Source organism: Asterias amurensis, chromosome 6, assembly GCF_032118995.1.
Source record: "Asterias amurensis chromosome 6, ASM3211899v1".
Lineage (NCBI taxonomy): Eukaryota > Metazoa > Echinodermata > Asteroidea > Forcipulatida > Asteriidae > Asterias > Asterias amurensis.
Window position 1 is genome coordinate 14,739,434 of NC_092653.1, and position 14,423 is coordinate 14,753,856.

The window sequence follows — 14,423 nt, forward strand, 5'->3', positions numbered from 1 at the left end:
GTTCGGGCAACAGCCCGAACAACTCTTTGATTTTGTTCGGTTTTTTTTTTAGGTGTTCGGGTAACAGCCCGAACAACTCTTTGTTATTGTTCGGTTTTTTCTTTTTTTTGGTTTTTCTTCTTCCTCTCGCTGTCGATTGTCCGCAAAAAAAGCATAGATGCGAAGCTTGCATTAACTTGAAACTTTGCACACAGGTAGACAATAACCAGTAGATGATGCAAAAGTTGTTACGTCATGATGACTTCACCGTTCTTGAATGATGGTCATTCAAAGTTTTTTGTTGATAGAAAATCATAACTTCTGATCTACACAGGGGATGCTTACAATCAATACATCATCGGAATCATCGTTCAAAACTCCGTAAACGCCTCGCAGACATAATCCCATTTTGACCTTGTCTTACGGTTCAAAAGTAAGCATTTGTATATTTTCTTGGCCTAAGTGTTTATGCCTAACGCAGCATACCCCTCGCGTCTATAGCTTGTTCAGACTTGTTTACACATTATACGCCAGTGCCATATGCGTGCACAGGCGTGATTTTCCATTGATAAGTTTTGACTGGCAAAAGGTCACCTATGGAGCTCCAGGAGTGCCATCCGACATATCGAGTTACCGACATACGTTATTTCATCAAGACGACTTATTTCGTGGAATCAGTTACTTATCGACATATTATTTTGCTAAGTCGACTTATTCAAAACAATCAGTTGACTTAACAACATAATTTATCTCACCAAGTCGACTTAGATAAAATGGTAAGTCGACTTACTGACATAATTTATCTCACCAAGTCGACTTACAGTAACTAATTAAGAAGTTTACTTATACAAAACTAATTAAGAAGTTTACTTATGCACAGCCTGCACACGTTGCAACGTGTGTGTATTGAGATTGCGAGTTAGGGCCCGCGTGATCGCTAATAATATGGGGCGTTTTTCGTGCCTGGGATGCAGAAGAATAACCACAATCTAAGACTTGAATCAAGTCTACACCTCATCCAACTCCGATTGTATTAGTCAATTCAGGCATCCTCTTCAATTTTACTTTATGTAACAAGCAAAACTATTAATTTACTGATTTTATTTAAAAAAAGGTTAATGGCTGTTGGCAAACAGCGTCCAACTAACATTACATGGTGTACATGTACTTGCAAAATAGTGTTACTGTCCTCACGTTTTGACCCTACTAAATGGCTACGTGAGAAGAATGAGACAATAAATCATGAATTCAGTTCAAAAGGATAAAAGTTTGTTTTCGTCATATTATTCATCAAACTATACGCCTTTACACAATTAAAATCTTCACAACAAAATGTATGTATGGAAGGTACCAGACAGCGCGGAACGGAGCCGAGTTGAAGGGTGACAATACCAGAGTGCAACCATCAGCCGTGAAGTAATATTATGTATGATGGTTGTCAAAAGGATAAAAAGGTTGTTGTCGCCACAACCATGGAGGAAGGAATAGAAGGAGCTCGAACGACCCGCAAAACCGCAGAGTAACAAAAGAATACCCTGACAATGCCCCCGTCTAACCAGTGGAAAAAGATAGGAGACCTTCAGCTGGACGGCCGGCGATTAACGAGCTGAGGATTAGATTTCTTTGTACAGAACGTGCGGTACCGCCGCTCTGCACCGTTGCCTCCGTGTAAAGTTGAATCATTGGAGACAAGAATTGTGAATAATACACGTTTTCATTTACCGTTTGTGGTGTTTCACTGAAACATCATGGCATGTTTTTTAGGTGTTCGGGCCAACAGCCCGGAACACCTCTTATTTTTGTTCGGCTTTTTTTTCTTTTTCTTCATACTTCTTCTTCTTCTTCTTCTTCTTCTTCTTCTTTTTAGGTGTTCGGACTCGAGTCCGAAGACCTCTTGTTTTTGTTCGGTTTTTTTTTAGGTGTTCGGGCCAACAGCCCGGAACACCTCTTATTTTTGTTCGTTTTTTTTTTAGGTGTTCGGGCAACAAGCCCGAACAACTCTTTGATTTTGTTCGGGTTTTTTTAGGTGTTCGGGTAACAGCCCGAACAACTCTTTGTTATTGTTCGGTTTTTTCTTTTTTTTTGTTTTTCTTCTTCCTCTCGCTGTCGATTGTCCGCAAGAAAAAGCATAGATGCGAAGCTTGCATTAAGTTGAAACTTTGCACACAGGTAGACAATAACCAGTAGATGATGCAAAAGTTGTTACGTCACGATGACGTCATCAGTTGACAAGATACACTAATTCAAAGTTTATTATTTCAAAAAATCATAACTTTAGATCTACATAAGGGATTTTTACAATCAATACATCATCGGAAAGGGCATTAAAAACTCCGTAAACGCCTCACAGACATGACCCCATTTTGATTTTGTCTTCCGGCTCAAAAGAGAGGTTGAAAATTTAAAAATTCATGTATAAAGAACTACAAAAATGCCCCATTGGAAATTGCAAATTAAAACCTAAAGACAATCTCACACAAAAATATTGCATTTGTGAAGAAAAAAGGAGTCGTTAAAACCTGTGACACAAGTTTAACTATAAAAATTAACGACACGTTGTAGAAAAAGTCATCGTTATGTTTATGGTTCAATGTTTTTGAACTACGTCATCACGTAACGCCCAACCGAACACCGTATTTTTGTAATTAACAAAACTTTTATGTCTAGTTTTTCTTCTTTTTTTCACTGTTTGCTATGGAATATAGGAATGGCACACCCTCGGGCGCCAGACATAGCATTCATAAATAACAACAATGCACAACTGATTATATAACTACCCAAACATTGGGCAATATTTTTACACTGAAACCCTTTTTAAGGGGGCCCCTCAAATCTGTCTTTACAGTAGAAAAGCTTTGAGACGTTAAGTATTGTATTACTTTTATTTTATTTGTTTTGCAAGTTGCACGTGTTTGCTTACGGAGATGATTTATGAAGTGCATGCACTTAGACGCCAGACATTAGTTTAATAATAACAAGACACACTGTGGAAACTGTAGCCAAACATTAGGCAACACTTTTACAATGAAACCTTTTTAGGGGGCCATCAAATCGGTCTTTACAGTAGAAAAGCTTTGAGACTTTAAAAGGTACTTTATTCTTGTTATTTTTGGATATTTTGCACTGTTTGCTACAGTCATAGATGGGATGGTACACCCTCGGGCGCCATACATATAATTTATAATAACAATGCACAACTGTGACCCACTCTGTGAAAATGAGTCACAACATGTAGCCCAATGCAATATTAAGTTATGGACAGTTTAATGTGGAAAATGTATTTTAAAAAAAATCTTTTTAAGATCTTTAGATGCATGGTTAACCTTTAGAACACTTACTTTTAGGCGATAAAGCAATGAATACAACAATTTTGTGATCATACTTATGTCTAATTTTTATCCTTTTGCACACAATGGAAGTTTGAAATACCATTTTACTTGTAATTCGTTTTTCAAATAAAATGGTGTAGTGGCTGATTTCAAACGGGAGTAACTCAGCAACGCGATACCCAAAGCTTAGACACTCACCAAATTACTGCTTTTGATGTGTTCTTTCTAGCGATTAGCCAACCATTGGGTAACATTTTACAATGAAACACTTTCAGATAGGGGGCCCTCAATTCTATCTTTACAGAGAAAAGCTGTGAGACTTTTTAAGTACTGTATTATTTATTGTTGAATAATGTTGCAAGTTGCACTGTTTGCAATAATATGGGAGATGATTTATAGGGGTGCAACCTAAGACGCCACACATGTTGATAATAACAATAACCTACCTGGAAATTGTAGGCAAACATGACGATCACTTTTCAGGAAATGCAAACACACAAAACAATGTTTGCATATGTCCGTCTGTAGTTTAGTTTGTACATAGAGGAAGGGCAGACCTCTATGGTTTGTATAATGACAGCTTTGCAGCTCAATGTTTACACGCTGAGTGTGTCTCTCTGATATTGTGTAAAATGGATGACTTCCTCTTCAGGCTCGTCGATTGAGAGTGTTCCCATTATACTCCGCTCATCTTGGGGTTAATAGGAAAAGGTCATGTTCATTAAGTATGATTCGCTTAATTATTCTACAGTATGTGTGACAACAATACTTATAAAGTCTTGAAGATCCACGGTCCAGTCACAACATATATCAGCGTGTAGTGTTGATCCACATGATTTATAATCCACAAGATTGATGTTCCAGTTACGTTCACTCCATATTATGGGGTTTCCCCTCTATACATTGGTTCATGTATAGCACCTCGTGATTATTAAAGCGCACACGGATGGCGTCATGTGCACATTCAGCATAATGCGCTGAACATCTCATTACAGACCTTTGTTATTGTCTGCCGTGTTGGTGTAGACTGGCCGCTCAGAGACTTGTCCTTGACTCCTACATTCCGTATACAACCACCTGTTTGGTAAATCACTTTGTCTTCTCCGTAGAGCTCCTAGCTCCATGGTCTTACGATGGGATTTAAGCGTCTCGTTTACTGTTTACATTGCAAGAAGCAGACTTCTATTATTGTATGGGTGCGTTCGTTTAGCTTCCCTGGGTCGACCCCGGTGTGGGGCGGTTTTTTTTCTTCCCAGGACAAGTGTGTGCAGATAATTACCCACGTTCGTCCTGTAAAAAAAAACCGCCACGTACCGGGGTCGACCCATGGGAGCTAAACGAACGCACCCTATTATTTATAACCATTATCTTTGAGTCAAAGGTCGAGTTTGTGCTGCAGGGAGATAATTATTGCGCAACAGTGAGAGCTTGCTATGATAAGAGATAGTGTCGGGAAGTGGACGTTTGGTGAACTTGCGGACCCAGTTGTGTTTAAGGGGATATTATTTTTCATGATGGTTATAATTAAATCATGTCATATTTAGTAATGACCTCGAATCAAACAGTTGGAATTGTTATCTTAAAGGCAGTGGACACTATTGGTAATTACTCAAAATAATTATTAGTATAAAACCTTACTTGGTGTTGAGTAATAGAGAGAGGTTGGTAGTATAAAACATTGTGAGAAACGGCTGCCTCTGAAGTGGAAATTTCGAGAAAGAAGTATTTTCCACGAATTTGATTTCGAGACCTCAAGTTTAGAATTTGGGGTCTCGAACTCAAGTTTAGAATTTGAGGTCTCGAACTCAAGCATCTGAAAGCACACAACTCCGTGTGACAAGGGTGTTTTTTCTTTCATTTTTGTCTCGCTCAAATTTTCACAGGTTTCTTATTTATGCATATGATGAGATACACCAAGTGAGAAGACTGGTCTTTGACAATTACCAATAGTGTCCACTGTCTTTAAAGCCTAACTATCTTATAAAGATTGTAGCTTACGCGTCCTGTTAATATTTTGTGTGCCCCTTTGATGAGAACGCAGTAAGAAAGGTGCGTGTCGAAAATGTTGAACTTCCTGTAGGCGACCTTTGGACATTTCCTTGGTGTCCGTTTGAATGGTGCCCGACAGAGAGATTGCAGTTGGTACCCACCGCACCTCGTCATACCACAATCGTTTTTTTTATTGATACCCTTATCTACAACAACTCTTGTGAAACTTCCAGAAATTGTTGCTCGTTGGTTAAACAAAAACAGCTAAAAGACCTCCATTCAAATTCACATTTACAAGCAGGATAGCGCATTGTGGAATATGATGAGTCGCCAGCTCCGACCCAAAATGTGTTGGCGAGAAAAACACAATTTTACACTTTCATTTCATAAACCATTATATACCAGACAAGTTCAAGATCAAGCTTAATGCAAAAGTTACAAACAGTATTGGATAAGGATTATCAAAATGGCGAATTTCGATTGTCACAACTAGAGTTTGGACCGGCATTGCTAAAGATCTTTTCTTATGCACTTATGCGTGAATACATTGGCCTATTATACTGTGCACATTCAGTGTTGTGTGCGAACTCCTGAGGCATGTTTTATCATTCCCGTGCACAGTTTAAACTTTCAATACACGATGAATTTCTTGTTAAAGACACTGGACACTATTGGTAATTGTCAAAGATTAGTCATCATAGTTGGTGTATCTCAACATGCATAAAATAACAAACCTGTGAAAATTTGAGCTCAATCGGTCATCAAAGTTGCGAGATAATAATGAAAGAAAAAACACCCTTGTCACACGAAGTTGTGCACTTTCAGATGCTTGATTTCGAGACCTCAAATTTTAAATCTGAGGTCTCAAAATCAAATTCGTGGAAAATTACTTCTTTCTCGAAAACTATGTCACTTCAGAGGGAGCCGTTTCTGAAATCGTTTTATTCTATCAGCAGCTCTCTACTACTGGTAACAAGGTAAGGTTTTATGCTAATAATTATTTTAAGTATTACCAATAGTGTCCTCTGCCTTTAAATCTTTGTTCCGGGACACGGCAAACAAACAGCCGCAGCTACAGCTTTTGGTGAGCACGCTAGGGATCTTACAGTCAGATAGGTTAAGACCCCTCTAGGCAAAAAACCAGGGAAAATCCCATTCTGCTCCCGTGTATGTTTAGTTAAAGACACCGGACACTATTGGTAATTGTCAAAGACCAGTCTTCTCACTTGGTTTATCTCAACATATGCATAAAATAACAAACCTGTGAAAATTTGAGCTCAATCGGTCGTCGAAGTTGCGAGATAATAATGAAAGAAAAAACACCCTTGTCACACGAAGTTGTGTGCGTTTGATGGTTGATTTCGAGACCTCAAGTTCTAAACTTGAGGTCTCGAAATCAAATTCGTGGAAAATAATTTCTTATTCGAAAACTATGTCACTTCGAGGGAGCCGTTTCTCACAATGTTTTATACCATCAACCTCTCCCCATTACTCGTTTCCAAGTAAGGTTTTATGCTGATAATTATTTTGAGTAATTACCAATAGTGTCCACTGCCTTTAACCCCACAGCAAGCCAATGTTTAGATGATAAAGTTGATGAAATTCCGACTTCAAACGAAAGGAGTTGTGTATATCAGACTAAATTCATTTATTTGTAACCATAGTCAAACTTGAAAAAAAGGAATGTCTTCATACCGAATGTTGCTTTTGATGCATTTTTTATACATTTCCCAATGTCAAAGTTACCCGGTTGCTTAAAAATGTGTTTTAACACTTTTGTCATATTTTTGACTGCCGAATATCCCTCCTTTGGATGTAAAGACCCAGTTGTCAAACGCTTTTCAAAGACCAACTCGACCGATCCAAGGCAACGTGTTCCTTTAAAGACCAACTCGACCGATCCAAGGCAACGTGTTCCTTTAAAGACCAACTCGACCGATCCAAGGCAACGTGTTCCTTTAAAGGAACACGTGGCCTTGGATCGGTCGAGTTGGTCTTTGATATTGTACGTAGTCATAAATTCCAAAGAACCGTTTTTTTGTGATTCATCAATGGCTGTACGAAACCAACGCAGGACAGTTTGTCCGACAATGCCCTCACTCAAATCGCAATGGCTAACGATTTCCATGCTCTTCAGTTTTGTGTCCAAAAAGGTCTAAAACAATCACAAAAGTTCCATCGACATTTTTCATTAGCCAGGTCAATCTGAACTTTCGAATCATTTCCTGTAATGTTCACAATAACCCATGTGCACATCGTTAATTAAGCACCAACATTTGCTAACTGTAAGTCATAACCATTGATCTCCATTATACTGACAGTATAATGGAGATCAATGGTCATAACTATGATTCAGATTCAGAAGTGAAACTCACTGGAAATAAAGGCGGCCATGGACCAATCCAACCATGAGAACAGCAGTCTAGTCTGTAGTCATGTGCGAGCGTGTCACTCGCAAAAAGGCGCGCGCGTTCTGCAGTTATTCCATTTCCATATACAGCGCATACGATGCATAAAAAATCTACAACCACACGCGCCTCATCAAACGACCTCAAATCGAGTTAGTAAGATTTTTGTAAGTACTACAAACAAACAAAATCCCCATTTTCCATTTTAAAGTTCCCCTCCCCTGTCTATTTCGTGGGACATGAAAAAGCTGATAAATTCCACCAAGGGTGACGACCCAGGCACACCACGTTTACGGGACAACGGCGAGGGGCAACCCGGGAAAACCTCTGAGGTAGGTCCAAGCTCTCGCGATTCAATACACACTACACCGTTTTACCCATGAGGGGGTAGTCTGTATAAGCACAAAAACCTGCTTAGCACAGGAAAATCTTGCTAGCAAAAAAAACAGGTTACTAGCCGACATTCCTTAAAGTTTTGCGACCATTATGTGTTGTTAAGCAAAGACATTTTGATGAGCAGTACTTTTTGCTAAACAGCTTTAAATGAAAATTGAACCCATGCAGTGCCCTATTTCATAAAGCATGTAAGCGCAAAAACTCGCTAAACAAAATAGTATTGCTTTACAGAATCAGGTTACCAGCCCAAATTACACTAAGTTTCCATGGTTGCTGGTGCTCGACTAAATTCTCGCTTAGCAAAGAATCTGTCTTAGTTATACTGCTTATTAATAAATTGGACCCAGTGCATTTACATTCAGTTCAAAACTTGTTTTTTATTTCGGCCTAATAGCATAATTATATGTTATAAAAAAAAAACATTATCACCTAGCTACCAGAAGAATTAACTATTATATTTTTTTCGATAGTTTCAATAATCAATCCAAAGAACGTTTATGTCCACATTCACATTGAGGCATTATCCTAAAACTAAAAGCCGAGGCTTGTGGTGAATGTGCCCGTTACAACAAAACAACAACAAAACAGGATAACAGCACTGAATAGACGAATAAAACTGTACTAAATGTCATAATAAACTACTTATTTCTGCTGATAAATTCTCTGTCACATTCAATTTTTAAGAATAATGTACAAACCATTTTGGTACGTGGCAGAATGTCAGTCTCCATTGTTTGGCCCTTGTGGCACGTCTCGACAATACGGTATCCAACCCTAACCTTCATGCAAACTGGGCAAATCTTTTAAGAGATTGGTCACACCATGGTCACACAGACCCTTGGGTAGAGCGCTAGCCATATGCCAGGTTCGCATGCATAGTATCCCAACATTATGTTCTGTTATCACATTGTCTGTTATGTTTTGCCCGGGGAGCTTTGATTTGACTTTGAGACATTACCGATCCACTGCAAGATGTAGGCTCCACCATGATATTTTAACACTTGATTGCTTTGTACTGGCGGATACATGCAGTTTTCAAAATAACCGACGAAGCCCAAGCTCAAAAGGGGATTAGAGAAAAGGGCAATTTCCATCCCAGAGATTTGAATTTCTTTTTCCAATTATTTCCATGCAACTTCAATGACCAATTGATGAGCCAAAATTTTCAAAAGGTTTGTTATTACGTTTTCATTATGTTAATGTTTTGCTAAGCAGAAAACTGTAAGCAGCTTTGTGAAATTGGACCCTTGCCTTGGCCTAACAGTAACAGAAGCCATTCAATTTTATTCGGAAGCAGCAAGCATTCAAACGTTTGGACTTGCTAAGTGACCGATTAATTCCTTTCCCACCACACGGTATTATGGGAGACTTTGGAACGCTTGGTGGCAGCAGACTCACTAGGTAACAAAACCAACAGCTATAGACCGAGTTTTTGCCAACCCAGATTGGAAAACTATGGAAAGCCATATTATGTGCAAATCAAGAATGGATCGATATTTTTTGGTAACAATGAACCAAATTTGTTGATTTTGTTTAAAACAAAACAACTAAATATGAGAGGTATTTTATTTAATTGAAAGTTTGCAGAAAATGTTGAATTCTGTTAAAACATCTGTTTTTACGATTTAATGATTTACTAACTTTCGGCCGACCATGCCAACCAAGGCGGTTTGCTTATCAACAAAAGAAAGGTCTATAAACCTATAACAGTTGTTATTGTAATAACTTTAACCAAAAATGAATCGTGACTTAATGCAAGGAAAGTCTGTGCCAAATGTTTCCCAAAATGTTTCGACCACTCGCAATACTTTTTTTTTCGTCTCCAGTTTTCCAAGAAGCTGCCTCTGCCAGCAATAGAGACAGACCCGGAGTTTCCCGCTTCTGTCCTCAGTGCAGCTACCATGAATATTAGGCACAAGGTAATTTCCGGGAGCAATATATAATTCGTGAATGACGAAAACAATTTTCTTTTGTGATAATATTCTCTACTGATTTTTGCGTTCTTTTAAGGTCAAAAGGAATAGTGCTGCAGTTGGTGGAATCGTAAGATTAAAATAAATTCAAATCAGATGAGGGACGGCACATCTGATGTCAATTGTTCTATGTGATGTTGACACTAAAGATTATTTTTTTGTGGAGTAGGTTTCTTTCGTCTCTATACATGACTCACAATTTTAACAAGAAGTACATTAACTAGTACTCCATTTGAGGTAATCTTTACTAAGCTGTCATTAACAAGTTCAGTTTATTACGAGTATCGATTTTAAATAAACGTGTGTTGGCAATGCTCTACTGTGCATCATCTTTTGCATGTTTTAAACTATTTTCTCTATTTTGAAGCATGCATTGTGCCCTAAATTAAAAATTGTATGTTCATTTTTGTTTCCTATTTTAGCCTGCGATGCAGCGTGACGCTGCTCAGACAACGACCAAGCCGAAGTTTCACCGACAGCTCTCTGCCCAGCAACGGAAGGCGGACCTACCGAGACTCATTCCTGGTCGGTGCAGCCCTCCTAACCTCCCTGGACGTCACCAAGGTCCATGCGGGGATTTGCCGCATAGACATGATGATCACAGGGCAGTGGATTCTAGCACTAAACGAGACAAAAGCACGGGGTTGTCCCAGAAGCATCTTGTCAATCCACCGTGGGCTCCATGCAAGGTTGTCGATCCAACCTACATTGGTAACATCGGCTGCTTCGATCGGCTTCCGAAAGGCCTGAAACACCTAGAGCCTGTCGATCTTTGCCACAGACACGGCCACCACCGTCGCTTGAACCCCCTCGGGAAGGCACAGAACGATGGTTCACAGAGGCGAAGCTGTATTAATCTAAGAGCGGTGCTACACAAACACAAAGTACAAGAGAAAAAAGTTATCCCAGTTACGGTCGTCAGGACGGAAACTTCCACAGATGACAAGCCTGAACACGTCGACGATGGTGACAACAGAAACAGGAACATGTTTGACATCGATGCCGAATCAAAGGCAAGGCCTGACCCGCCTGAGTTACTCAAACCTGAGAATAGTTTCGTTTCCTCCATTAGCTATCGAACCGATGATATCAGCTCCCGAAGTTTCAGTTCTGTATCAAAGGAACAAGGTGAAACTGTTCCCAGTGAAACAAGCCAAGTCACTGAGCTATCATGTCAGATGCCGTCGACAGCCAAGGGTGACTGCCGGCCACAGAGTTCCACCGTCTGCAAAGCGACTATCCCCACATGCAAATTGACTGAAAATCTTCAGCAAATGCCTCAAGAACGCGTAGAAAAGGAAACGCTCACATTTTCAGTGTCTTCAAGAAACAGTTTGTCAGCTGACGAGTTGAAGGTTCAAGATGAAAATCACCGCAATGAGAACGCATCAAAACCAAAAGTAGAGAGACGAGGAAGCCTCACTTCCTGCCATCCGAAGGGCAAACTTCGCACAGACGAGGTATCTAAAAGCTTCTCGGCCCTGTCCTCGAAAGAAAAGGAGCTTGCTGTTGCTGACAAGACACACTTGAAGCATACCATGCCTCGTGATGAACACAGGGGAAAAGTGGTGGAAAAGCTTGTGTGTACAGACGCTGACTGTGTACAAGAAAGAGCACATGAAAAGACTGTCCCCGAATTGGAAGGCAACGCCTGTGAAGAAGTCAAGACAACTGGTCAGCAGCAGAAAGATACACCCCATGACTTGTCCTCACCTCCAGGGGCCACTGTCGTCAAAACTCCGATACCCAAACCCACGACGTCCCTCACGCAAGTTGCCACGATCAACACTAGAACTAAGACGGACGTTTCTGATCAGCAGAATAAACCTGATTCGTTCGTCAAGACAGTGACAACAAAGCACTGGGATTCAGAAAAGTCCACAAAGGTTTGTAAAACAGAGATTCCCTCTCACAAACTGTTGAGTTTGTTCAATGAAGTGTCCGAAGCCACACATACTGCTCAGTCCACAGTTGTGACGCATTCAAAGATTCCAGTTAGAAGCTTAGCCGGTAAAGTCAATGAGCCATCCACCAAGAACGCCATCAAGCAAACACTCCCACCAGCATTTCAGAAAGATCCCGCGGAGGAAAGCTTCGGGTCTGGTGGATGTTATCGTCCCGAACAACATAAACTGAAACACGGTGAGCTAGTCCAAGATGAACCTTCTGGTCCAACATCTACAATACACAATGTGGAACTAACACGTATAAACAAAGCAATGAGCAAGTTGAAAACAAAAACTGAAAAGGCGGCAAATTCAGCGGTTGCCAATTCAGCCACTGTCAAAACGAAAGAGACCTTTTCAAAACGAGATTCCAAGAAACCGAAACCGATAATCGAAACCGAACCGGAGATAGTTATGTCCGGCCCTGATGGCTCACAACTCGAAATAGCTGTTCCAGACACTGACCAGGACCAGGAGTTCTACCCAGACCTCGCAATCGGCGTCAGGCTATTCCGAACACCAGTGGATGACTTCAGACCTAGAGTGTCAGATTCAGAGATTCATCCACCCAACAAGGACAACCGGTCACCTTCGGAGGAACACAATGAAGGCGAACATCAAACACTAGACGTTGGTGGCGAAAAGTGGGACATTTTCACTAATGATGCTTTGCCACTGATTCAAAAGAAGTCCAAAGACGATTTCACCGCAACAGAAGAAATAGAATCTCTGCCAAGTGAGACAGTTCCCAAAAGGCAGCCAGTTGTAGCTAAAAACATTCAACACGAGCAGCACGAGGAGAATGTCGGCATAGTCATGGACAAGGAAAAGGTTACTTTGAAAAAACCAGAGAAAGTTGTTGTCGCCAAAGAAGATAGAAAGGAAGATGGGAGAAGAAATGGAGTAAATGTGACAAAAGTGGACATCACTCGAGAATCTGGTGTCAAAAGTGGAATTGATAATGGCAAGGCAGTTCAAAAGCCCGAGAAAGTTGTTATCACAGAAGAAGATAAAAAGCAAGATGATACCAGAAATATGAAGGTAACAAAAGTGGACTTTACTCCTCAATCGGAAGTCAAAAGTGAAACGGATAATGACAAGAATGTCCAAGGAGTGACCGAGAAGAGCGAATTGCCTTCCACAAGGAAAGTAGACGGAGAGTTGCTTCTTGTAGAGCGTGAGTCGTTGACTATGTACGTTACTCCTCTACCCTGCTCTCCTGCAACCCATGAGCTCCCCGATGCAGATGGTCTATCGCAACAGCGATCGCCATGCCGCTGGCGAATCAACCTTGATGCTAATAGGCTGGAACACCTGCTTCAGGTTCAAAACAACCCCAGCGAAGATGGATCACCAAGGGGTCGCGGAGACTGGAAGGAGCGCCCTGTCAACTACGTCGATCCGAACGTCCCCCTGGAGGACATGCTGACCAAGTACTTCACGGACCACACTCCACTGGACTCAGCCTTCCAAGCTATTAACATTGTCAACTCGTACTCCAGCTCGATCAGCTACAACTCTTACCAAGCCCAGGAGCGTGTAGTTGCAGCCCTGCAGGGCATCAAGGAGGACGAGGTCTACAAGCACGCCGCCATCTGCCCACTCGCGAGCCAGTGCGCTGACGCCACCCGTGAGTTTGGCGAGTCTTTGTACAAGGCCTTCCGGAGGTTCTCGAATCAGTCGAGGGCTGCACAGGAGGCAATGATCGAGTACTACAGAACCCTGGCCGAGGGTGAGATCACGTCCCCGGAGATGGTGAAACAGATCAAGCGCGACGGTAGGAAGTTGTACATGGTTTGGGAAGGAGGTCGATATGTCACGAGGTACGAGGAGGATGAGGAGTGCAGCAGCAGTAGTGACCAAACCAAGGCAGATGATACTACTGGCTCATCACGGGCGCACAAGCACAACCCTGCTTCGGATCGAAAATAATAGGCATAGGTCCTTTTTGAAACCACGGCTTTGGCTTTGGATTCGCTAGGCTAGCTTGAATCCAAAACCAAAACTGAAACCGAAGCCATAGAAGGATTGCACAAAGTGTCATCGATAGCCACAATAATTTTGTTGATAAACAATGGAAAGTGCTCTTGTGCACGCGCTGCACACAAATCTCGGCCAATGAGATCATGTGTGGCACATTTTCATCAAAGATGGTGGTCAATGACGTCATGCACAATCCAAAGCTGTATAGGCCATCACTTTAAATTATCGACCCTCGCTGTTGAAATCTGAATATTTTTACACTATCACTAATAATGTTTTATATTATATAAAACATAAAAGGCTATGGACGTTGATTGCAAAAGGCAATAGTGGGAAGTGGGTTTTGGGCGTTTTGGCAGTTTCTCGAATCCGTTCATTCGGACCCTTGGATGGAGATGTTCTTCATCGGAAGAAATGTGT

The 14,423-nt window shown here is 41.0% G+C and overlaps 2 protein-coding genes across 3 annotated transcripts in view; one reads left to right on the forward strand and one right to left on the reverse strand.

Moving 5' to 3' along the window:
* LOC139938950 (uncharacterized) overlaps positions 1-4,609 on the reverse strand; it is an 18,026-nt gene extending 13,417 nt beyond the window's left edge. For both annotated transcript variants that reach the window (XM_071934630.1, XM_071934629.1), the window contains exon 1: positions 3,755-4,609. In XM_071934630.1, coding sequence (XP_071790731.1) covers positions 3,755-3,775 — 21 coding nt within the window. In that variant the 5' untranslated portion in view covers positions 3,776-4,609. The remainder of the gene's footprint in view (positions 1-3,754) is intronic.
* A 3,220-nt stretch (positions 4,610-7,829) lies between these two features.
* On the forward strand, positions 7,830-13,976 carry LOC139939006 (uncharacterized). Its single transcript, XM_071934712.1, has 3 exons — positions 7,830-8,037; positions 9,928-10,020; positions 10,497-13,976. Exons 1-3 carry the CDS (start codon positions 7,945-7,947, stop codon positions 13,950-13,952), a joined length of 3,642 nt encoding a protein of 1,213 aa, XP_071790813.1. The 5' UTR covers positions 7,830-7,944; the 3' UTR covers positions 13,953-13,976.
* The last annotated feature ends 447 nt before the right edge of the window (positions 13,977-14,423 follow it).